Source organism: Rhinopithecus roxellana, chromosome 9 (genome assembly GCF_007565055.1).
Source record: "Rhinopithecus roxellana isolate Shanxi Qingling chromosome 9, ASM756505v1, whole genome shotgun sequence".
In the NCBI taxonomy this organism is placed as follows: domain Eukaryota; kingdom Metazoa; phylum Chordata; class Mammalia; order Primates; family Cercopithecidae; genus Rhinopithecus; species Rhinopithecus roxellana.
Window position 1 is genome coordinate 93,064,830 of NC_044557.1, and position 24,225 is coordinate 93,089,054.

At 49.8% G+C, this 24,225-nt stretch overlaps 1 protein-coding gene across 1 annotated transcript in view; it reads right to left on the reverse strand.

The window, feature by feature from the left end:
- The window catches only part of CCN4 (cellular communication network factor 4), a 37,636-nt gene extending 13,411 nt beyond the window's left edge, over nt 1-24,225 (reverse strand). Inside the window, exons 1-2 of the mRNA XM_010380286.2 lie at nt 24,051-24,225; nt 2,824-3,103 (exon numbers count right to left, since the gene is read on the reverse strand). Of these exons, the coding sequence (XP_010378588.2) occupies nt 2,824-3,103; nt 24,051-24,119 (349 nt within the window). The 5' untranslated portion in view covers nt 24,120-24,225. The remainder of the gene's footprint in view (nt 1-2,823; nt 3,104-24,050) is intronic.

Sequence of the window (24,225 nt, forward strand, 5' to 3'; positions counted from 1 at the left end):
GCATGCCGAACAAGACCTAGCTTTTTTCTGCTTGGCCACAGTGGCTGGGCCCAGTAGGGTGATCTCTGAGAGCCAGGGCTTGCACACACCAGATTGCCATTGTACCCATCATACTCTGTTTGAGTTATATGAGCCAGGATTGCGATTGCTCATTTTTATTACCTGCCTTGTTCTGGTCTAATTACATGCAAATCTTCAAGGACAGAATTAGCCTGTCCTGGGAACTGTCCATTGGCTTAGCTGACCATTTGCAGAAAGACTGTTTCTTAGAGGAACCCTTTGTTCTGTTTACCCTCTGGCCCAGAGGTGTATTCTTTTGCAGACCCCACACTCTCTTCTTTCCTGCATTAGGGTCTCATGAATTCAGACACTATGGTAGCACTTCTGGGAACATGTTCAATAGAGCACTAGTGAGTTATGTGTGTGTGCACGTGTGGGCACATATATGTGTGTGATGTGTATATGTATAACTGTGTGTGTGTGTGTGTAGTGTAATGGATGGGTGAGAAACTATCTGAATGAAAAAATGTAGTATTAAATACATTTTAAAAATTTATTATGAAGCTTATGATAGAACTCTTTTGGAATTTGGCAATGGACATGAACATTTGAAGCCTCTGAGAATTTCTATAGCTCCTGGTTAGTTTCTTTTATCTCAATGCTTGCAAAACTTCATGACCAGGGAACCGCTGGTAAGTGTAAAATCTATTACAATCTCCTTTGCCCTACAGTTTTTGTTTTTTTAAAATAAAAGAAAAGGAAGTACACAGAAGCCTATGGTGTTGGGAAGTTAAGTGGCTGTACTGGGTCAAGGCAGGACCTAAGATGCAGAGATTGGGGGTGAGGAGGACAAGGAAGGGGTTTTCCAGGCCACCAGTGGGGAAGGCAGGCAGGACAGGCAGTTTCTGGGTTCACACAATCTTTGGATCCATGACAGAACATCTATAAATGAGTGGTGCCTGACAGATGACAAGATCTCAATACGGCTTTAGAGATTAGTGCAATGGCAGTGAACAGAATTATCTTTTTAATGACCTTGAAGAACAGTTTTCACAGGGGGAATAAATTATGAGACAGGCTTATATAACTGGAGGGGTTCTAGTGTGAGAGGTCCAGGCCAGGTTTCCCTACCTGGGTTATGGGGAGGGAACAGATGACTGACAGTATATTAGCAGCAATTCTTGAACTTCAGCATGCATGAGAATCACCTGGGAGTCTTGTTAAAGGAATGGATCCTCATTCCCACTTCCAGAGACTCTAATTCAACAAGTCTGGGGTGGGGCTCAGGAATAACATTTACAACCAACACATCAGATGATTCTGAGCAGGTGATGCTGCAAATTCTCTTTGAATATACCTTTTATGTGGCTGCTAATGAGTTTCAGTAAAAGAAGAAAAATTAGAAAGATGGGAGAAGTGGGATGGTTATTCACAGAAAGACAAAGACACAAGGATTGGTGTGAAAGTTGAAGCATGAACCAATGATAAAAGAGAAGAAACTGTCATAAATTAACCATGAGGTTCAGATAAAATAAAATTGTCTGACTGCAAATGACGTGCATAACCCTCATTGACAATCCACCTCAAAAAATATAATGGTTAGCTGAGGATGAGAGACTATATTGTGGGTGACTATGTGATGGGGTGTATATGGAGTCATAGTTAAGGGGAAGGCTTGATTCAGCACTAAGGGAAGAAGGGAATTTTTGCGTTTATGAGACTTTGTGGAAGTGTTCAGAAGTTAGGCTGCTGCATCATAATACCTAGTTACCTCTCTGAATCTGATGAGTCATGTATTTTGGGTAATGCTTACACAGTTCAAGGGAATACAAGCCCAGACAGAAGCAGGAGGTCAGAAAGTTTCATAAAGGAGGTGTCTTGGAACAAAAAAGGAAAGAATACCCATGATGGAGCACTTGAAGACAAAAGAAAACAACAACCACCACCAACAACAACAACCACCTCCAAACAGGAGGATATCATAATAGACCAAAAATGAAGAAAAAGCAAAGGCCATTAGAAAGTCCAGGAAAAACAAAAAGCATCATAAGGAAGGAAATTCAGACAAGTACATGATCTCATACTGCAGTGAACAATATTTACATAGGCATAATACTATAAATACTGATGATTGTATAACCAAAAATCATGGCAATGTTATTTGGAAGGCAGGGATATATCAGGTGGTACTGAGGAGCTAAATCATCAACTATCTTAGAATATTAATAGATTATAGAAAATTGATATTTCAAGGCAATTAAGATACAGCAGAAGGCGTATTTTATAGTAGTAGCTATCAGAAGAAATAACTAGAAAATTAAAGTGACTGTAGTAACTGAGAAATGTAGGTAGCTGGTGGGAAGGGATGACTGCAGGCTACTGGTTTTCATTCTTTCAAGGCTACTGGATTTTTAAAACCATATTGTTTTAATTTACAATATTACCAAAATATTTGGAGTTCTATAGTATGCTGGTGTGTCCTGGTAGGCCATGGCATTCGTTGAAAGGTCCTACCACTAAGAGAATAAAACCAGGCTTAGGTATTTCATGGCATCTCCCTCTTCCTTGGGGACAGCCATGAATGTGCTTCTAGGACTGAGAATAAAGCAAGAAGCAAAGTTCTGGAGGCGAGATGAGTGCAGGCATCCTTCCCTCCCCTTCCCAGGTAGGGCCCAGCCTCTGGCCTCTGACCATGGGGTGTATCTCCTGCTGAACAGAAGCCTGGCCAGGTGAAAGGCTGTAGGGGTGCCAAGGGAGGGGGGTTTGGGGCCAGAGCTGGGGGTGCTAAGGGGCTGGTCAGAAGGTATGGAGGGACTCACTTACGTGCACACACTCCTATTGCGTACCTCGGGCGGTCCCCGCTGTAGTCACAGTAGAGGCCCCGGTGGGGGTCACAGATGGCAGCCTCCGTGCAGTTGTCCCCAAGCTGCTGAGCACACATCTTACAGCATTCACAGCCATCTGTGATAAGGCTGACCCCCAGTGGGCAGCGGGGTGGGGACGGTGGGCACTCACATGGCCACTTGCAGAATTGGGGGCGTGAGGAGATGTCCTCCAGTGGAGCTGGGGTAAAGTCCATGGTCGTAGGGGCTCGAGAGAGGGCCTGCAGGGGAAAGGTAGAGGGGAAGGAGGGCTACTGAGGCAGGGATTTCAATGCCCGAAGGGACCTACCATTGCATTCCAGTCTTTATACTGTTCAAAAAGTTTTCAGAAAATGATTTTTTCTATCATGCTTTTGATAGCCAAACATCTCCTTTATTCTCAATAAAACAAATAGAACAGAGGAGCCCAACATGCAGTGAAGTTAAACCAATTGCCCGAATCCCTCTGCTGGTCAGCGGCGGGGCCCCAATTCCACCTCAGCACCTGCTCCTTTCCTTTCTTGAGTGATTGTCCCTGCAGCCCCGAGGTAAGTGAGGTGGCCTCACTTTACAGGGAGGAAGCCGAGGCCCTGAGCAGGTGGAAGCTGGCTGTGACTCATGTGGCTGTGCGGGGCTCGGATCCCATGTCTCTTCTCTGAGGACCTGCAGGGCCAGTTCCGTCACTCATCAAGAGTTCTTAAGGCCTCTCTGAGTCAGAGGACTCCTATTTAACACCAGTTTCGGCCCGCTGACCTTTTATTATTTTTTTCCCCTCTGAGTATCCGGAAAGGGCTGGCATGGTGCAGCGGCAGGTGTTCAGTTTTAGAGCTCCTGGCAGCTGCATGGGCCCCAGCCCTTGGGGACTGAGTGGCGCTTCCTTTGCCAGCACCAGCCCTGCATGGAGGAGCCCTTTTATTTTGTTCTCAGGGCAATGAGACCCCCCACCCAACACACACACACTCCATGCTACCAACCAGCACTCCTCCCCAGCATCCCCATTCCCATCCCCCGGCCACCAGCTTCATCTTTATTTTGGCAAATATGATGAACATAACAACAGGCCAGCTGGGAAGGGAAACCAAGGCCCAAAGAACTGCCCAGGCCCGAGGAATGGCAGATGGAGATGCCCGGGTGTCTGAGTGCAGGAGCTCCAGGCTGCCACTATTTCCAGCTCCCATCACCTGCCGTCCCATCTGGTTGCCCCCCTGAATCCCATCTGTGCCCTTTGCTCTATCTCAAAGGAGACCTGGGCCTACGAGAAGAAGAGAATCGCCTGAGGACACAGGAGCGGGGACTAGAGCCAGGCTTTGAGTCAGTCCTCCTACTCCTGGGCAGGCCATGGAGCATCCTGCCCAGCATTTCCCATTGTTGACGCCTGAGTTCCGAAGTAAGCAGGGAGAAACCAGGGCTTCTGTGGGGCTGGGGCGGGGGGCTGGCTGGGCTCTGGGTTGCTTCCTCCATCTGGAAGCAGAGGAGCCTGCTTTGTGGGGTTACAGATCTGCTTTCCACTCTGAACACCAGGTTCCGGTGCTGAGCTCTTCAGACAAATTCTTTCCTCCTTTACAGGGGAGGAAAGCAAGACCCAAAGAGACAGATGGACACTCCCAGGATGACACAGTTCACAGCAAGGCCAAGGTGCAAATTCGTCTCCTAACTCTCATTGCAATAGCTTTTACTTTTGCCTCCTCTGGGTTCTTTCATTCATTCAACAAACATTTGTAGAGGTAGGTCATAGTCTCTCTTAAGTTTTAGGCATTTGGAGATAAGTTTTAAAAGTCCCTATGATTAGGGAATCCACAGCTTATGGGAGAGGCAAGTATTAGAGGTGAGTTACTACAGCTCGAGGGATTTACTATGCAAAGTGCTGGGCATCCCAAGGAGGAATGGAAGCTCTCTGAACACCAGGGCAGTAATTGCTCTGCCCAGGAGAATGGGGTCCACTCTTGCACCTTGAAGGACCAGGGATGAGGAAAGTGGTTCAGATGAATTTCTGAATTAGTCTGTCTAGGCTCTGAGCCTGGCACATAATAAATGTAGTAAATATTGATGCGATAAATAAAGCCCTTGCAAGTCAACAGACAAAATCCGACTTTAAGCTTGATTTCAGGAGTTGGTCAAATCCACCCTTTCCCTACTTCAAGGCTGCTCTGATCAGTTTCCTGTGGCTGAGAGGCCCTCGTATCTTTTTAACCTGGGGCCCCTTTCTCTGGGGGACTCTCCTGACTCGCTGACCTGCGTGTGCCTGGCTTTCCCTTAAGTCGCTAGGCAGCCTCAGAAATTAGATATTTGTTGGTTAGATTTGGATTAGATTTGGCCTGGATTAGATTTGGATTAGATTAGACCTGGCCCTGCAGGTCCTCACAGAAGAGACATGGGATCCGAGCCCCGCACAGCCACATGAGTCACAGCCAGCTTCCACCTGCTCAGGGCCTCGGCTCCCTCCCTGTAAAGTGAGGCCACCTCACTTACCTCAGGGCTGCAGACACAATCACTCAAGAAAGGAAAGGAGCACGTGCTGAGGTGGAATTGGGGCCCCGCCACTGACCAGCAGAGGGATTCGGGCAAAGTAGGTTTGGAGGTTAATGCCTGTGAACTCCATGAGGTGAGGGCAGGGTGGGGCAGGCCCCCACAGAGTGCCTGCACAGTGCCAGTCTTCACTGGGGACATATGGGTGGCTTCTCTGTTATGGCCTAGACAGACACCAGAATGGCAAAAAACATCTTGCCTGCAGCCCCCTGCAGGGAGGAAGGCTCTGTGGGCCATGTGGCCTCGGAAGGCCTTCCTGGTGGGGAACAGAGAGCTCTTGGGGTTGGCAGTGCTGGGTGGCATTCACCTAGGAGGCACTAGCTAGCCTGCCCTTGTCTGTGTTTCCTCAAAAACACAACAGGATGCAAGGAAACCCCTACATTTCCAAATCAGTAAACACACACACACACACACACACACACACACACACACCTCCTTTTGACTTTGGGGAGAGACGTTTCCTTGTTAGGCCATGAGTCTAGAAGCCTCAGAACCTCATGAGCACTAGCAGACCATCTCTGAGAGCCACACTCAGGACATGCTGTTGGCAGAGGAAATAAAGATGCCCTCGCCTCCAGGAAGCCTTCCCTGCCCTTGCCTCTCTCACTGGAATGTGAACTTGGAAAGGGCAGAGCCTGGGCCTTGCATCTCTTGTGCGCCTGAAACACAGCACAGGGCACACAGTAGGGCTTCCTATGTGTTGAATGGTGAAATGGATGGATGGGGCTAAAAGGGCTTTGATATCTTTGATATTCAAGGCATCATGTACCGGAACTTCTCTGGGCACTAAGTTTGAGTGTCAAGAAAAGAACATGCAACCTGAAACAGTCCGACAGAAGTTCTTTCCATGTGGTCTTGGAACAGCATCTCCGTCTTTCTGAGCCTCAGCATTCCCATCTGTGATATGGGCACAACCACGCTCCCCTCCCTTTGGGGCCAGTTGGAAGGGTGAAGGGGCATTGTGGATGTGGCAACACTAGGTAGGGCCTGGCACATGTCACATGGCACACAGAAGTCTGTCTCCTCTTACACCCATTTGGTTGTGCGTCCTCCCTGACCCCACTGTGCCCAGAACAGAGCTGGGGATCTGGACACTTTGAGCTGAGCTGGAATGGGCTGGAACCAGGGTGGGTATCCCACTCCTGGGATCACTATCCATCCTGTCTACATCCCAAGTTAAAGATGCCCAGAAGGAAGCTTCCTTTCTGAGTGCCTGGAGGTGCCAGGGCACACAGCTGGTTAGGGGAAGCTGCAGAGAAGTCCTCCCTTGGACAGGGGAGGCCCTTATGACATCCCTGGGCAGAGGAGGGAAGGGCTGTGGGCAGTCAGCTGAGCCAGCCTTTGCACTTGGCACCATCTAGTGGTAGAAAACCTCCCAGACTCAGGCCAGGGGAGAAGGTGCTGGACAAGATCTGTGCAGAGGAAAAACCTCTGGACCTCAGGACCTGAGGACTGCTGGGTTTGGTGTGTGAGCCTCTGAGCGCCAGCTGCCTTGTCCAGTATTGACACATACCTAGGGTATGTCCAGCATGGACACATACTTAGGGTGTGTGTCTGCAGGCCACTAGTGAGTCCAGACTCCTGATAATTGATCAAGCCTCGCCTCTCTGTGTGAGCACGAGGGAAAGCAGATGACTGGCATGAGGGCGGTTTCCGCCCTCCAGCACTGACAGTTTAGCTGGGGATGTGCACACTGACTGAGTCATTCTAGGGACAGAGGATTCTTTTTTTTTTTTTTTTGAGGCGGAGTCTCGCTCTGTCGCCCGGACTGGAGTGCAGTGGCCAGATCTCAGCTCACTGCAAGCTCCGCCTCCCGAGTTTACGCCATTCTCCTGCCTCAGCCTCCCGAGTAGCTGGGACTACAGGCGCCCGCCACTTCGCCCGGCTAGTTTTTGTATTTTTAGTAGAGACGGGGTTTCACCGTGTTAGCCAGGATGGTCTCGATCTCCTGACCTCGTGATCCGCCCGTCTCGGCCTCCCAAAGTGCTGGGATTACAGGCTTGAGCCACCGCGCCCGGCCGGGACAGAGGATTCTTAAATCCCTGCTATGCACAGGCTTTGTGCCAGGCTGGGAGGAGACGAAGGTGCATAAGACAGAGCACCTGACTGGCTCTCCACCTAGCGAGGCCAATAGACAAATAAATAATGATTGCAATTCAGTGCAATCAATGCTATAATGATGCTGTCCACTCATTTATTCATTCTCCCTTTCATTTGTTTATTCAACACATCTGTAGTCAGCTTTTATTTTGTGTCAGGTGCAGCACTAGGTGCTGGGGATGCAGTGTGAGAACCAAGCAGACCTGCCTGTGGGATGACAGGGTAGTGGCTGGGCTGTGTGTGTGCTGGGGCTAAAGAAGGCTTCCCAAGACAGGAGGTGTTGGGAGTGGGTTTTGAAGAGGGGGTGGGAATAGATCAGTGAGGAAGGAGGAGAGGGTATCCAATGCACAAGGACTCTCAGGTACACAGGCACTGAGCTGGCAATGTGTGCCAGGGCCTGGGGCCTGGAGGGCCTGGAGAGCCTGGTGTAGGGTGCAGGGTGCAGGCAGGAGGAGGTGAAGGCTAGGAAGGATGAGAATGGGTTCAAGGCACAGCATACATCAAGGAAGATCTCGAATGCCTTGCTTTGGGCTGAGGTCTAAAAGAATGGTTTGTTGAAGGATTTTAGCAGGAGGATAGCAGGGTTAGACTTGTGTTTTAGAAACACCACACTGCATCCAGTCCAGCCTTTGTCACTGTTCATGTCACTCTGGGAGTTCACTTTCTGAGCCTGTCTTCTCCTCTGTAAAATGGCATTGCTACCATTGCTTAGCTCCCAAATGACTGGAAGTGAGCATCAAATGAGGTCACAGCTGGAATTCCTCCTGCTAGTCCATCTATCGCAAAACATCACTCCGATGACCACTGGGCGACAGTCTTGCCCGAGCCCTCAGTGACTGGCTGATCTCATTTGTCTTCTGCACAGTGACTGGTATTATTATTCTCATTTAACAGAGCAGTAAAGTGGCTTGCCCAGGCCCAACGTCTAGTAAGCGACAGAACTTGGATTTGAATGTAGATCTGGTTCAGTTCACATTTTTCCCACTACTGTACATGAGGGAGAATTTTCTGATGAAAAAAAAAAAAAAAAAAAACAGCTGAAAGGTAGTGAGTGTACCATCAGTGGAGGTAATCAAGAAGCAGCTAGACAATTATTTGGGCTGGCAGTTGTAGAGGGACATCAAGCCTCACAAAGCCTGACATATAGTAGGTGTCAATAAGCATCTGTTGATAGGATGAATAAACGAGTGCATGTTCATTTCCCCAACGAAGCTGTCATCCCTTGAAGGTAGAAACCACATGCCGCCCATCTGTTCCCCTTCATGCACAAACTCACAGGCCCTTACAATCAACATACCTAAGATTTGAGTGAGGGCTCATATTGGGGTAACATCTGGGACATGTATGTGCGCTGACATTGAATGCTTGGTCTGGGGCCTCTCTGGGGGTGTCTCTGTTGGTCCAGAACACCAACACATCCTAAAGAAAACGTGTAGCACCTCTGGGTCAGATCTGTCACTCCATAAGTAACCCAGCTGTATCATCCCAGCCTCTAATACCCTGATTTGGCTGCTGGCGGGACTCCCATGCCACACCTGTGGTGCCCTGCAATGAAGAAGCCCTGGAGCTCGGGCCCCTAAGCCACACCTGGCCCTTATCTTTAGTGGACAATGAGAGTATGGCCTTTGTCAAATTAAAAATGATAAACCCATTTCTGTGTAAGCAATAGGTATTTGTGCAAAACAAATACCTATTTGCTTGACTGGCCTGGGTTTTGGAGAGAGAGGTAATTAGGAGAAAATGAACGTTTAGAGGAATCTCTTCGCAGCTAAACAATAGAAAAAAAAAAAAAAAAAAAAAACAGGCCAGCACATTTCCCCAGAGGTTTCTGTTGGATCTCACAAACAGTACTTTCCTTCTGGGGGCTGGGGCTCATCCTCGAACCCCAGGACCCCGGGACCCTCTGAGGTTTCTACCAGGGTCTCATTTTTCTTGGGGTTGGAACCTATTCTTGTTTTCCCCAGCCATAGGCAGGAGCCTGTCCCATCACCTGTCCTGTAGAGTCCCCAGAGAGCCCTGGCTGCTATCCACCATGAACCACCTGAGCTGGGGTGACTGGGACCATTCTGCAGAAAGAGAAAATGATCTTTGCAAACACACCGTCATATGGAGCCTGCATCATTCTGTCCAACAACAGAAGCCAAGAAGGCAAAAAGGAGAAAAGATCGTAAGTCAAGGAGAGTGTTGTTTAGGAAAGGCCAGAGGAGGGCGAAAAACAAAACAAAACAAAACAAAACAAAAAACAGCCTTGGTATTTCCAAACTGCAGATGTTCACATAAAAGTCTCTTTTATGATGTACTTCTGGAAACAGACTGTAGATACCACTGCGTTTATGGGGAAGACACAGGTGGTAGCCACTCTGCGATGCTTCCGCAGGCAAGATGCCCAGGGCTTGCTCAGGCACAGCCTGGTCCTGCTCAGTTCTGCCTGCTGCAGCCTCCGAGCCCACCCGGCCCCACCTACCCCACTAAGACTCCTCCTGCCATGCCTCTCCCTCCTCAGCAACCCCTCCTAACTACTCAGGTACTATGATGTTGATTTCCAAACTTTACTGCAAAGTACAACCACTCTGGGGACTTTAATGGACACTCTACTCAAAGATCCCAACCTAAGGGACCTGGGAGGAGCCTGGGCACTGGGATTGTTTCCAGATGGTTCTGAATGCCCCAAAGTTTCAGAATCACCAGCCTGTGAAACTTGTTAAAATACAGATTCCTGGGCCAGGCATGTGGTTCACACCTGTAATCCTAGTACTTTGGGAGGCTGAGGCGGGTGGATCACTTGAGGTCAAGGAGTTCGAGACCAGCCTGGTCAACATGGCAAAACCCTGTCTGTACTGAAAATACAAACATTAGCTGGATGTAGTGGCACATGCCTATAGTTCCAGCTGCCCAGGAGGCTGAGAGGAGAACTGCTTGAACCCAGGAGGCAGAGGTTGTAGTGAGCAGAGATTGTACCACTGCACTGCAGTCTGGGTGACAGAGTGGACAAACCCGATTCCTAGATCCCTCTTTGAATATTCGCCTTAAGTTTCTTTAGACTGAAGGCTGGAATCCGTAGTTTGACCAGCAACCCTTGGGGATTTTTACAGAAATAGGAACCACTGCCTTAGAACACTGGGCAGGGATAAAGGGAAAGTGTGGGGATTTTAGACCATCTTCCTTTTTTAACATCTGACTTTTGTACAACCCACACCCATGTGCATTATCCACCCACACCACTAAGCAGCTTTCACACCACAGTTCACGCAGACCTGCAGAACATACCTACCACCTTCTGTGATTCATCAGGGCGACACAATTGCTCTGTAAGCAGGTCTTGTGTAGTTAAATGAAAATGGTGTATTTTATCCTTGATATTTTGTTAAAAAGACTGAAAAATGGGAGAAAACCAAAAGGAGTATCTCCTGATGATAAGACCCCTAAGTCCTTAACTCCGCTGGACAAACAGGGTTATCAGTAGGCAGGTGAACAGTGATGAAGAGATCCCTTCAATCATACTTATTGGACAAACTTAAGCTGATTAAAATTGGGAAGGAAAAAAAATAAAGCCCCTGTAGGAAATGTTTCATATGCATTTTTGAGATAACATTTCAAGGTGAGTGGTAACTTATTATGATGTATTTCAGCTCTTTGGAAGTTGACTTGGGAAGAGGCAAGTCTATAGTTTGACCTTTGCATATCAGTTTTACTTCATTTTTACAAAAATGCTTAGCAATAGGCATAGGAGCAGAAAGCGGGAGGCTAGCAGCGGTGCAATGGACTGCCCAGGATACCTGAAACGTCCCGTTTGATGAAGGAGACAGGTCGCATTCTCTTCTAAGAGTGTGTGCGGTTTACCGGTGAACAGGGCATGGGATTTGCAGAAAGAGCATGTCATCTGCAGTGAGGGGGCCCCACTTGACAATCCTGCAACCTCCTGCCACTCCCAGCTTTGGAATCTGGAGCTGTGCTCATCTGCTCTGAGCTTGTTTCGTCATTTGTAAAATGACAGTGATGTCAACATCCTTCAGCAGCCCTAATGAGCAGTTATTCATGTCATCCCTAGTTCACAGATGAGGAAAGTGAAGTTCCAAGAGCTTAAGAATCTTGCTCAAGATCTCGCAGCTGGAAAGTGGTCTGTTGCCCCAGAGTGTCCCTCCAGAGCCCTTACTTGTAACCACCTTGCTGCACGGCTCCCTCATTCATTCATTCATGCCTCCACCCGCCTATCACACACGAGTACCAAGCGTCTACGATGTGCCTGCTGTTCAGATGAACAAGGCAGGGTCCTCACCCCCTGGGAGGATAGCAGTGGAGTTGAGTCCAGGTTGCCAAGGGCCCCCAAAAGAGGAGATGAGGAGCCCTTGTGGGGCTTCTCAGGGACGGGTTGTCCTTTCCCGCCTCCTGGGTGCCCGGCACTGAGCCTGGCACACCCTGGGCAAGTGCTCCGTGAGCAGTGTGGACGGTCAGAGGCCTTGGCTTGCCTGGTTTGGGAGGCCGCACCTAGCTACTCCACTAGGGGGCAGGGTTGAGGCAGGAATGGCCGGAGCCATCCCCAGCTGGCCCCGGGGGCCTTCAGGACAGCGTTGTCCTGCTGGAAGCAGTTTCTGTTCACTGCTTTGCTGAAGAGAGAAGCCCTGGGGGCTGTGAGAGAATGCAGGCCTGGCCGGTGCCCATGTCTTCCCCACGCTTGTTTCAAAGCGCTTCGGGTGCCTCTGAGTCAGCCACAGGTAACAAACACCTCTTTTCCCAACACCTCTGGCTCGTGCACCCCTAGACACCTGTACCCCGGGCCCTGGTGGGGGCTCCCCTTCAAGTGGGGCCTGGGACAGTGGTCCTGGGTCGATCACCTTCTTTGAAAGCTCTTAGCTCCAAACCCGTGAAAGGTGCCTGAGCCAGGTACATTGGCCTCCTTCCCCCACCGCACTGCCCAGAATCTTCCAAGGGTGGTTTCCAGAAAGTTGTTGGCCAGGCCGCACGTTATGGGATGTAGAAGGTTTTTGAGATTTTCTACTAATTGGTTTTATAAACATGCAGGTGGCAGCAGTCAACTTTACATGAAGAGGGTACAAGGGGCAAGAGGCCAGGTTTTTCTCCAAATAACGAGTCCTCGTTCATGTGTTCACTCATGCATTCACTCATTTGTCAATCTATATATAAAGCATCTACTAAGTCCCACATGCAGTGCCCAGTGTCAGGGACAAAGCCTCCGAGAACATCCAGCCTCCAAGGAGACAGGAACGTAAAACAGGCAACCGCAGTATAAAGGTCAAAAACTACAGCCTGAGGGCCATAGACGGTTCATGACATTTTTATAAGGGCCTGCCCACTATATGATAACCCTGTTTGTCCAGGGAGGTGAAGAAATCAAGGGTCTTTTCATCGGGAGCTACTCCGTTTGGTTTTCTCCCATTTTCAGTCGTTTTAACAAAACATCAAGGGTAAAATACATCATTTTCATTTAACTGCATAAGACCTGCTTACTGAGCAGGGGAAAGAATGCTGAATGTTCTCACAGTTTTAGAGAGTAGTGAGAAAACCACAACAAAAAATACTGAATACTATACACAAATTTAAACCGTGTTCTTTGCTAGAGACATATTTAAATATTCACACAAGTTAAGAGAATAATGTAACGAACCTACATACGCATCGGCAGCTTTGATAATTACCAACACTTAGTTGATCTTGTTTCTTCTGTTGTCCCCACACGTGTACGGTTTTTTTGTTGTTGTTGTTTTGTTTTTGAGACTGACTCTTGTTCTGTCTTCTAGGCTGGAGTGCAGTGGCATGATCTTGTCTCACTGCAACCTCTGCCTCCAGAGTTCAAGTCATTCTTGTTCTTCAGCCTCCCGAGTAGCTGGGAGTACAGGTGTACACCCGGCTAATTTTTGTATTTTTTAGTAGAGACGGGGTTTCACCATGTTAGCCAAGCTGGTCTCAAGCTCCTGACCTCAAGTGATCCACCCACCTCAGCCTCCCAAAGTACTAGGATTACAGGCATGAGCCATCATGGCTGACTGTATTTTTTTTATTCTTGAAAATTTAGCGAATCCTAGACATCCTGAGATTTTTACCTGAAATTCTCCAGTATATCTCTAAATTGTGAGGAATTTTTAGGAAAAATGTAACCCCATGCAATTATCACACCAATAAATTTGTTACAATTTTGTAACTTTCTCTAGTTAATACCCAGTCCACATTCAAATTGCACTGTCCCAAATAATTTTTTTAACAGATGGTTTCTTTGAATCAAGATCATCTACATTTTAAGTAAGTAATTTAGTCCTCGTGATTATCCTAAGAAGCAGGCTGCTTTTATTATTAGTTTCCTCATTTTTTAGATGAGTAAACCGAGTCACAAAAAGGTAAAGGTCAGATAAATTTTCCAAAGCCCCTAGCAAATGGCAACGTTGAGATTTGAACCTTAGCCCTGGGACTCAAAGCCTCCATTTCTTAAGGCTTCACACTTAAGGGCCACCCTATAAGGTAACTCAGCATAGTCTAGGTAAGGACTATGAGGGTGAGATGAAGAGGGGAAAGGGCCTTGGGGGTGGGAGTAGGAGTAGAGAGGGCTTCCTAGAGGAGCAGGCATTTGCACTGAATCCTAAAGGATGAGTGGAAATTGACAAGAGGGTGGGCAGAGAAGGCATTGAAGCTGGGGACGTACATGAGCAGGGGTGTGCAGGTAGAAGCAACATGGCATGACATGGGATGACCAGTGGGCCATGTTGCTAGGGCTTAGTGTTCAAGGACATGGAGATGGCAGTCGGGGCCCAGGACAGAGGATGCTTACTCTCTCCCTTGAGGAAGACAGTGGTCTTTCCTGAAGTCTGTTTCCTGATCATCAAAACAACCCCATGAGGTCAGCACTGATGGCCCCAATTTGACAGATGGGGAAACTGAGACCCAAAAAGGTTGCAACACAACAAGAAAATAACACAGTCAGCTGTTTTGACTCCAGGTCCCGTCCTCCTCCAGCGACCTCTAAGGCACTCTGTTTTTGCCCACTGTCCAGTTCATTCGAATAACCAAACGTAACCCAGGGCCTTTCATGTCCCAGGCCTGGGCTTGGCGGTGGCTATGGGTTGACCACAGAGGGGCCCAGTCATGGAGCCACAGTGAACACAGACATGGGTGGAAGAATGAAGCTCTTTGCTATCATTGAGCTCAGGCTTGTTCCACCTACAAGGGTGGAGTGGGGTAGTGGGGATCATCTTCCAGTCTCCTGAGTTCCTTCCCTGGAGGGGAGAAGCCCTGGGCTCCATTCCTCATGCTGAAGCTGGTGGCCTTGGACAAGTCACTTTCTCTGTAACAAGAGCAGGCTGGAATGAAGGGATCGCTGTGGGCCTTCCACATCTGACAGTGATTCGTGGATCAGGGAAATAAAGAGGGGATAAAGTCTATCTGTCCTCCCTCCATCACCCAGAGCACGACTCCATCTCCCTTCCCTCCTCCTGCATCGGGTCCCTGGCTCAGATGGGGACAAACAGAACTGGCCTAAGGGACTGACACACAAGTACACCCCAAGGAGCTGGTCTGGGCAGCCTGCTTGGGGCACATGGTGGTGGTGTTCTGAACCTTGGATGCCGTGGAAGTGCGTAAAACTCTCTGTGCCTCAGTTTTCTCCTCTTTAAAATGAGGCTAATAGGAGCTCCTGCCACACAGGGCTCTCGTGAGCATCAGATGAGACCTGTGGGAAGGGGCTTACCGTGGGCCTTGACTCACATTAAGGGCTGGCTCTTTGATCATCTAAGAGCCAAAGTTTGCAAGTATCAGGACTTGGTCAGTGGAGCACGGGGCCAGAAACAGTTGTCAAGGAAGTAAGTCAACTGGCATGCGTGCTTGTGTGTGCGTGTGTGTGTGTGTGTGTGTATGTAGGGGACAGATTTAAATACAAATAGCATGGCTGGGAAGACAGGTGGCTGCAGTCTCACTCCATGCAACACCTACCAGCTCAGTTGTCCATGAGCTCCCAAAAGGACCACGAGGCAACACTGTCTAATCTCAAAGCACCTTGACATTTTCTGTCTAATTATGGCTCCTCCAAGCCCCTTCTCAACACATGCTCCATACCCAACCTCTTACTTAGTCCTCTTTCTTAGTCCTCTTTCTTAGTCCTCTTTCTTAGTCCTAAGGTCTCTGTGACCTGGGCATTTACATCCATTTTACAGATGAGACACTGAGGCCCAGGAAATGTCAGGGCTTGGGGCTGGGATGTGCTGGAGCTGGCTCTTGACCCAGGCTGTATGCTGCCCGCCTCTTCTTCACCACGCACTACCCTGCCTGGAGCACAAGCATGGGCAGAGGGGCGTTCTTCTTGTTTCCCTTTTCAGATAAAGACACTGAGGCTCAAAGATGCTGCGGAGACCCCGGTCTCCTGACTCCTCATTCTGTGCTCCAGAACCAAGCCCTGAAGCTGCTGCTTGCCGTTCAGTCCTCTTAGCAGTTGGATCCAGGCCCTCTTGTCAGATTCCCTCCTGTTCCTCCCCAGCATGAAGCTTCCACTTAAAAAAAATCAGGGGTGTTCCCTCCCTGCCTCCCCCATCTCCTATACACATATTCTCTCCAGCCCACACCAGGTCTGGTTCTCGCTTTAATTCATTCTGTCAGGAAGTACATCGTGAAAACTTGCAATGTGCAGGCATAGACGGTGACAGAGCAATGGAACAGGCAGGGTGTATGGGCAAGCCTGGCAGAGGACACAGCATGTGCAAAGGCCCTGGGGCCTGAGAGCACAGGTGGTCAGGGAGTGACAAAGGGCTTGGCTTTGCAGGAGGGTGGGGGGAGGAGGGAGGGTGGCTCAAACACAGGGCAAGGCCAGCAGAGAGTCCCAGCTGGGCGATGTGTTTCCTTCCACGTGGGCAAGAACAGGAACCCATGGGTGCCCATAGGAGGACGTCTACAGCTCCATTTGGGGAGGCCACCATTTCAGATGGCTTCAATTTCATGAATCAGAGAAGGATGGGGAAGGCATTTCAGAGCGAAGGAATAGCTTGGCCATGTGCACAGAGGTGGAACTCAGGAGTATTTGACAGCGAGGTTCATGAAGTAGAAAAGAAAGTGAATGGGAGGAGAACCAAAGGAAGAGGCTGGGAAAACAGGCTTGTGTAGGAAGAGCAGGAAGAGAGCCTAATTGGGAAACCACTGAGATGGTGGGACCCCTCGGACATCAAGGTGCTGATGTGATTTTCAGTTTTATGAGGATGCTGTGGGCCAGGAACACAGCTACACTTTGAGGGTTGACAAAAGAGACGTGGGCTGAAAGGCGAATATTTCTGGACACTGTAAGAGGGACAAAGCCCATCTAAATAGACACTTAGAGCAAGGGACACACATTTTGGGCGCCGACAACCCCTTTCTAGAGAAGCAGCAGCGTGAGCTCCCTGCTGCTTGTTCAGTGGTGGATCTGCCCGATGGATGAATGAGTGGACTCTCGGAATATATGGTGGCTCCAGCTGGAAGCCAGCTTGGGGATCAAGTCCAATCTCCTCACTTTCAAGATGAGAAAATGAGCACAGAGAAGGCAAGTAGCTTGCCTAAAGCCACACAGCAGGGACTATTTCCCTCTGGTCTTCTAGCTGTCTAGGCGAGGAGTCTATTGTTCTGCTCTGAGGGCAGGGGTATGAGTCCCTTCTCTCTCAGGATGTTCCCCTACTCTTAAAGTTATCCCCCTCCATCCCCTCCCAGCTATGGGCAGGCTCATAGCACACATGCCTTTCTCCACTCCCAGACTCAAAGCAGGATTCCTAGAGGTGCAGGGTGGACCCCTCCCTTCCTTTCCTTTGGGCCTGGGCTCTCGTTTTCTCTCACCCCACCCTCCACCCCTAATCAAGACTTAGCAGATCCACACTCAAATCCCCAAGCCTGAACTTGCCTCCAGATTGGAGTCCGTGGGGTGGGCGGGCTCAGATTTTATCGCATCCCCTGGAATGCCCATCATTCATATTTGCGAGGCAGTCTCTTCTCCCTTGACTCTGTCTCTCTTCTTTCTTTCACAGAGAGGAGGAGGAGGAGGGGAGCTGACTGGTTAATGGAATGTCAGAGCTGGGGGAGAGACTAGAGTCTATCCCAGTCACTGATGTTTGAAATCAAGTGTACACAAGAAGCATCAGGGTGCTGGTTAGTGTGCAGATGCGTGAGGGTGAGATCTTTCTAGGAATTCTAGTTCAGGGTTCCAGAACATGTTTTTCACCATCTCCCATGTTCTCTGAGCTTCCCCCTCTGAGTCCTAAACATAATAGTCCTTTCTGCTAATATAAACATCTGTTCCACACTGGAATCATCCTCCAGTTTAAACACAGAGAGGCCACTCACCACCACACCTCCAGAAACTAGAAGTGGCTGGGCATATACTTGAGACTGTTGGGGTCCATGAAAAAGAAAACAGGCTCAGAAACTCACTGTTGGCATTGAGGGACCATGTCATCCTGACTCAGGTTAGTAAGACATGCCTCACCTACAGGCACCATCATCATCATCATCTTCATCATCATCATAATCATTTCTTTCTCCTACACAATAACCCAAAAGTGTTCATTGACCCTCTAAATGTGCCAGGTAAGCTGGCCAGGCTATGGAATCTGTGGCATCTTTAGAACACATGCCCGGCATTGAGTCAGGGCAGCCTGCCCATCAGCCTGCCCGTCAGCCTGCCCCTCCTCCCAGCCACCTGGCCTGAGGTCTTTATAGGCCCCTGCTCACTGAATTGGGCCTTGCCTGCAGCTGGTGCATCCACCCAAGCTGGAATCCACCATCCTGCTATTGGAACAATGGAATCCTCCCCTTGGGTGTTCTGGGGTCTTATATGCTTTGTTTCTGCTTCATTCAACACCCCTGAGAAGCCAATAGCACTAATATTAATATATTCCTTTATACAGAGATGATCCTGGCTCAGAAAAGCTGGGCTACTTGCCTGAGGGTGCACAGCCCGTTAGTGGAGACGCTGGGATTAGAACCCTCGGCATTTCTCCCTCCCCACCTGTTATCATAGCCTTAGGCACACTTGTGTCTTTCTAGGCCAGCACTGTCTAGTAAAATACAATGAGAGCCATAGACGAAATTTTACATTTTCTAGTAGCAGTATTAAAAAGTAATAAGAAACAGATGAAATTTAGTGGAATAATAGATTTTGTTTAACCCAGTATATTCAAAACATTATCATTTCAATATGGAGTTAATATAAAAATTATTAATGGGAATATTGTGCTCCTGCATTCATACCATGTCTCTGGAATCAATGGTGTATCTCACGCTTCCACATCTCAGCTGGGACCAGCCTCATTTCAAGTGCTGAGTGGCCTCCTGCCGCACGTGGCTACTGACTGGCCCTTGCTGGTCTAGATTACAGCAACACCCCTGCCTCATAGGTGTGTGCAAAAGGGCACTGTGCCCACAGTAGAGTGGGCACATGCTCAGTGTGAACCCTTGCCATCATCCGTATCACAGGGATGCAGGGCCCACCACAGTGTCCTTGAATGGAGGGACAGCTGTGCTGAAGGCTTGCTTTGAAACCCCCACAGTGACCCTGCCGGGCTCGCTTTGCTTCCTGGCTGTGGTTGGCACCCTTCTCAGCCCCTCCCAGGAACCCACCTGCTTTGCCATCCTTGCTCCCATATCAGAGCCCACCTCCCTTGGAGTTTGCCTCCCTGCTGCCCAGAGGATGGCTGAGGTTCCTGGGAAGATCCCTGGGTTGCTGTTTATACAAAGCCAAGGGCAGCCTCCTGGCATGTAGGTGCTTTGCTGGCACAGGGCAGGAGCCTTTTCTAAAACCTTGGGGTGGCGTTGGCGGTGGGGGGGCTTGCTGTGGAGCCAAGAGTGCTACCCAGCCCACAAGGCCAGCAGTGCTGCCCAGCCCACAAGGTAGCATTTTGTCTCTCAAGGAGCTGGTTGGGTGGAGGCCTGTTCCCGTGCCCACTCCTTCTCCAAATGCCATGCCGAGGGGGAAATGCCTTTCAGTGCCGTGCTCGTGCCAGCATCCAAGATAAAATGTGGGCTGGAAGGGCCCTGAGCTGACAGCAGGGTGTTCAGGGAGCACAAGGAGGTTCTGGGTAGGGGAGTTGGGGGTGTGGGGCCTGGATGGGGTTCGAAATCTTCACTCAGATTCCAACTCTAAACAGGAGGTGTGAAAAGACATATTGTTCACATTCTCTGTTTTCTAAAGGGGATATTTTGCCATATACTTGACCCACATTATTCTGCAGTTGCTTCTGGAAGCAGAGAATGAGTTTGTGTCTCACACCCAAACACAAGGTTCACACACACACACACACCCCACACCACACACGCACACCACACACACACAAGCACACCACATACACACTCAATACACACACACCACAAACGTGCACACACCACACACAAGCACCAAGCACACCACACACACACAAGCACACCACGTACACACTCAATACACACCACACACATACACACCACACATACACACACATACCACACCACACACACACAGACCACATACGCACTGAACACACACACCACACACATACACAGACATCACACACACACCACACACACAAGCACCACCCACAGAAACACACCATATACACACTCAATACACACACACACACACACACACCACATACACACACACCACACACAAACACACCACATACACACTCACCACACACACACACAAACACACCACATACACAAACACACCACATACACACACACCACACACACACACACAAACACACCACACACACACAAACACACCACACACACACTCAACACAAACACCACACACTCACACACACCACACACATACACACACACCACACACACACAAACACACCACATACACACTCAACACACACACACACCACACACACACGAACACACCACATACACACTCAACACAAACACCACACACACACACACCACACACATACCACACACACCACACACACAAACACACCACACACACAAACACACCACATACACACACACACCACACACACACACACCACACACACAAACACACCACATACACACACACCACATACACACTCAACACAAACACCACACACTCACACACACCACACACATACCACACACACCACACACACATGTACCACACACACACCACACACAACAAATACCACACACACACACCACACATCCCCCCCACACACCCCAGGCACATACCCCACACACACACCACACACACACCACACACACAGCACACCGCCCCCCCACACACACCACACACACCCCCACACATACCACACACACCCTTCACACACACCATACACACCACACCCACACACCACACCCCCCACCAGACATGCACACACACACCCCACGCACATACCACACACACACACCACACACACACCACACAAAAACCCACACACACACCCTCCACACAGCCCCCCCCCACACACCCCACACACACTCCCCCCACGCCACCCCCCCCCCACACCACACAGGAACACACATATACACATCACACACTGCACCCCCCCACACACCCCACACACACACCACACACACCCCACATACACACCATACACATGCCCCCACACACCCTCTCTCACACACACAGTGCAGCTGTGCACATCCCACATGTGTTGATACGGGAGGGAGGATGTGGGTCTCACCTGTAGACCTATACATAGACCACCACAGGCCTAATGCTTGCCCAGGAATGCATCATGCAGCATTCGTTTGCTGAATTACATGCTTCTGAGAGCTTTTCCTCAGTCACATTTTCACATTCAGCAGCAGGGAGCTTGGTGTGATGAGACTGTTAGTCCGATTAACAAATGAGGAAAGTGAGGTCTGAGGTGGCAACAGGACTTATTGAGGCCGACAAGGCCAGTGGCGGAGCCTAATTCCAGCCCCTCTACTCTGGCTGACATTGCCCCTGTCACCTGTCCCACTAGCCAGTAAGCTCTGTCGGGTCAGGGACAACATGCTCCTGGTTTCTGCACAAGTACTTGGACCAGGGAGGCAGGAGGCTCCATTACCAAGAGCTGGACCAAGGTTCAAATGTCAGCTCCCCTGATTACCGGCTGTGTGACCTTTGACAAATTAACCTCTCCGAGTCTCAGTTTTCGCATCTGTGAAGGGAGATAATTGCACTTGTAAATAATATTGTTACGGGAATTGTAGAATGTGCCTAATAAATGTTGGATGAACTGAGGTAGGTCTTATACATGTGTTGGCCCAGTACTTGCTAAAGCACATTAAACGGCGTCCCTTTCTCTTAGCACATGGTGGATACACTCAATAAATGCAGAAGAAAAGAATAAAGAGATGAAAACATAAGTCATATCTGCCATACACCTTTAGCACAGATTAAATTCCCAAATACACTCGGCTGTTCCTGAGATCACTCGGGTGCCGTCCTCCTCCGCTGATCTCCTCCTGGACTGCCATCTTCCTCCTTCCACTGCAGAACCTTTCCAGAACGCTTTCATATCTCCCAGAGAAGTCCCCCTCGTAACTCTACTTCCTCAATGTTTTCTTGGCAATTCTCATATACATTTTCTTCTATATGAACATTTACAACCATTTTTTCCATTAAGATCTCACTGGGACCCTGGTTGGACGTGTGCTCCCCTTGCATATTAATTTGGGAGGATGGCCATGTATGGAATGTGGCTGTGAAACAAGGCTGGTTTCCGAGTGGAGTCCAGCTCGTTTCTATCAGTCTCACAGCCCACACAGCAAGCAGGGCTTTCAGGATGCCCTGAGAACTCTAGTGCTGTGCACACCTTTGTCCCAGAAGCATCTAAATCATGAAACAAGCATGGGGTGGCTGGTCTGGGTTTCCCAGGCAGGGGCTGCCTAGAAAAGAGGTACCCTGTGCTGGTCCCGGGAGCCTTCCCTCCATCCTGCTGCCTGGGTCCCTCCACATGCTCTGCTCCTTTGCTGGTCTCTTCTGACTGAGTCCTTGGCTCTGTCCTTTACTCCTCCTCAGCCCCGGCTGTTCTGGGAGCTGACTGGGGCTCCAGTATACTTGGACTCATGCGTAAACCTTTCGCCTCCTCTGCCCACTCAGACTTGGGCTTCTCTCAAGCTCTTACCTTTTCTCCATCCACTCCCTGCCCTCCCAGACATGGCAACCTGCAAAGCTGTACCCAAATAAAGGCGCAGCCATACCCAGAGCCGAAATAAAGACCGACTTAGCTCCTTCTGGGCACTCCTGTAGGACATGGTCAGCTTCCCCTAAGTAGGAATGGTTAGAATTTGGCATCAAAAGATCTAAATTTGGGCTCTGGCCACTTCTTAATGAGGAGATCCTGGGCAAGTCCTTTACTTGCTCTGACTTTCCATTTCTTTCATTTGTGAAATGGAGCTGATAACTTTCTGGTGAGGTGGTTCTGAACCAACTACAGGCCAGCACCATGCCAGGCATGAGGATTTAACCATAGATAAGACAGACTCACCCCCAGCCGTCATTACACACAGGAAGGTATTGCGAGGGATTCCCATTTCCCAGCTCTCAGTTTGCTGTTGGCTCTGGGCCTCAGTTCTGGCTGAAGCAGACACAGTCTGGTTCTGGCAAGTGGCTTAACCCCAACACTCGGTTTCCTCATCTGTGAAGGGGGCTTCTTAATCCCCAAGGAAGCCATTAGTGTCAGCTGGGGATAAACACCCTCTTGCCATCACCCCTCTGTCTCTCTAGGCTGTTCTGCCAGGAGCAAGTCCTGCCCTGGACTGTGGAATCTGGGGCTCAGAAGCTGCCAGGTGCCCACCTCCTGCCCTCCTTGCACTGCCTGCCTCTGCCTTTACCTCACCATGCCTGGCCCTAGCAGGCTGGCTCTACATGGTCATGTGTGACTCCCCTGGCTTTTGGAGGTGCAGACCTTTGTCGCTTCCCCTTGGTGTACCCTGGGGTGCAGGTAGAAGAGAGAGAGAGCCTGGGGTGCCCCATCACCCCCACCCTGGAACAGCAGGCTTCATAGGCAGGACCCAAGTGTGGACACTCTACAGACTGCAGAGGGCTGTGCAGACTGGAGGTGACAGCAGTTGGGGTGAGGCATCGCCCTGGGCACTGTTCGCTCAATAAGGAGCTTTTGTTGAAAGCTGGCATTTTTCTTTCCGTTTTTTTTTTTTTTTTTTTTGCTTTTTGCTTTTTCCATCTCCCATCCTCATAGTATCTCCAATGCTTGGCGTCTTGGAGTTTTCAAACTCAGAGACTCTAGAAGTCTCCTGACAACTTCCTCGCTTTACACTGCTCTGGGAGGGTGAGTGACCCAGCCAAGGCCACACAGCCAGGTTAGGCAAAGACAGGTCTGGAGCCCAGGCCCCTGACTCCCAGTTCTGCTGAGGGTCCCGTTCTTTCTGCACTGTTTCAGGTGGGGAGAGAGGGCAAGCTGGACCTGTGTAGTTTGTTTCCCCAAGTGTCGCACCATCCTCCTCACCCTGCCAGCTTCAGCCAACCTGAGCAGTTGACTCCTCACCCAGGGCTCTGCCCTTGCCCTTTAAGTGGCCACCTTCCTGCCCCAAACCTTCCCAGCCCTTTTCATCCTTCCCACCAACCCCCATACAGCAGGACCCAGTGGGGAAGGGAGCTGGGTATCCCTCTGAGCCCCTCCAGGCAGGACTCACCGTGGCCAGGACGCTGCTGGCGGCTGCTGCTGTCACTGCTGCCAGCATCCAGGGCAGGAACCACCTCATGCCTGGACGTCAGTGGCACAGGCATCGACCGAGCAGCCCAGAGGATCCGACCACCTCTCGGGGGAGCTGGGCCCAGACTGTCCGGCCCATCAGGAGCAGCAGATAT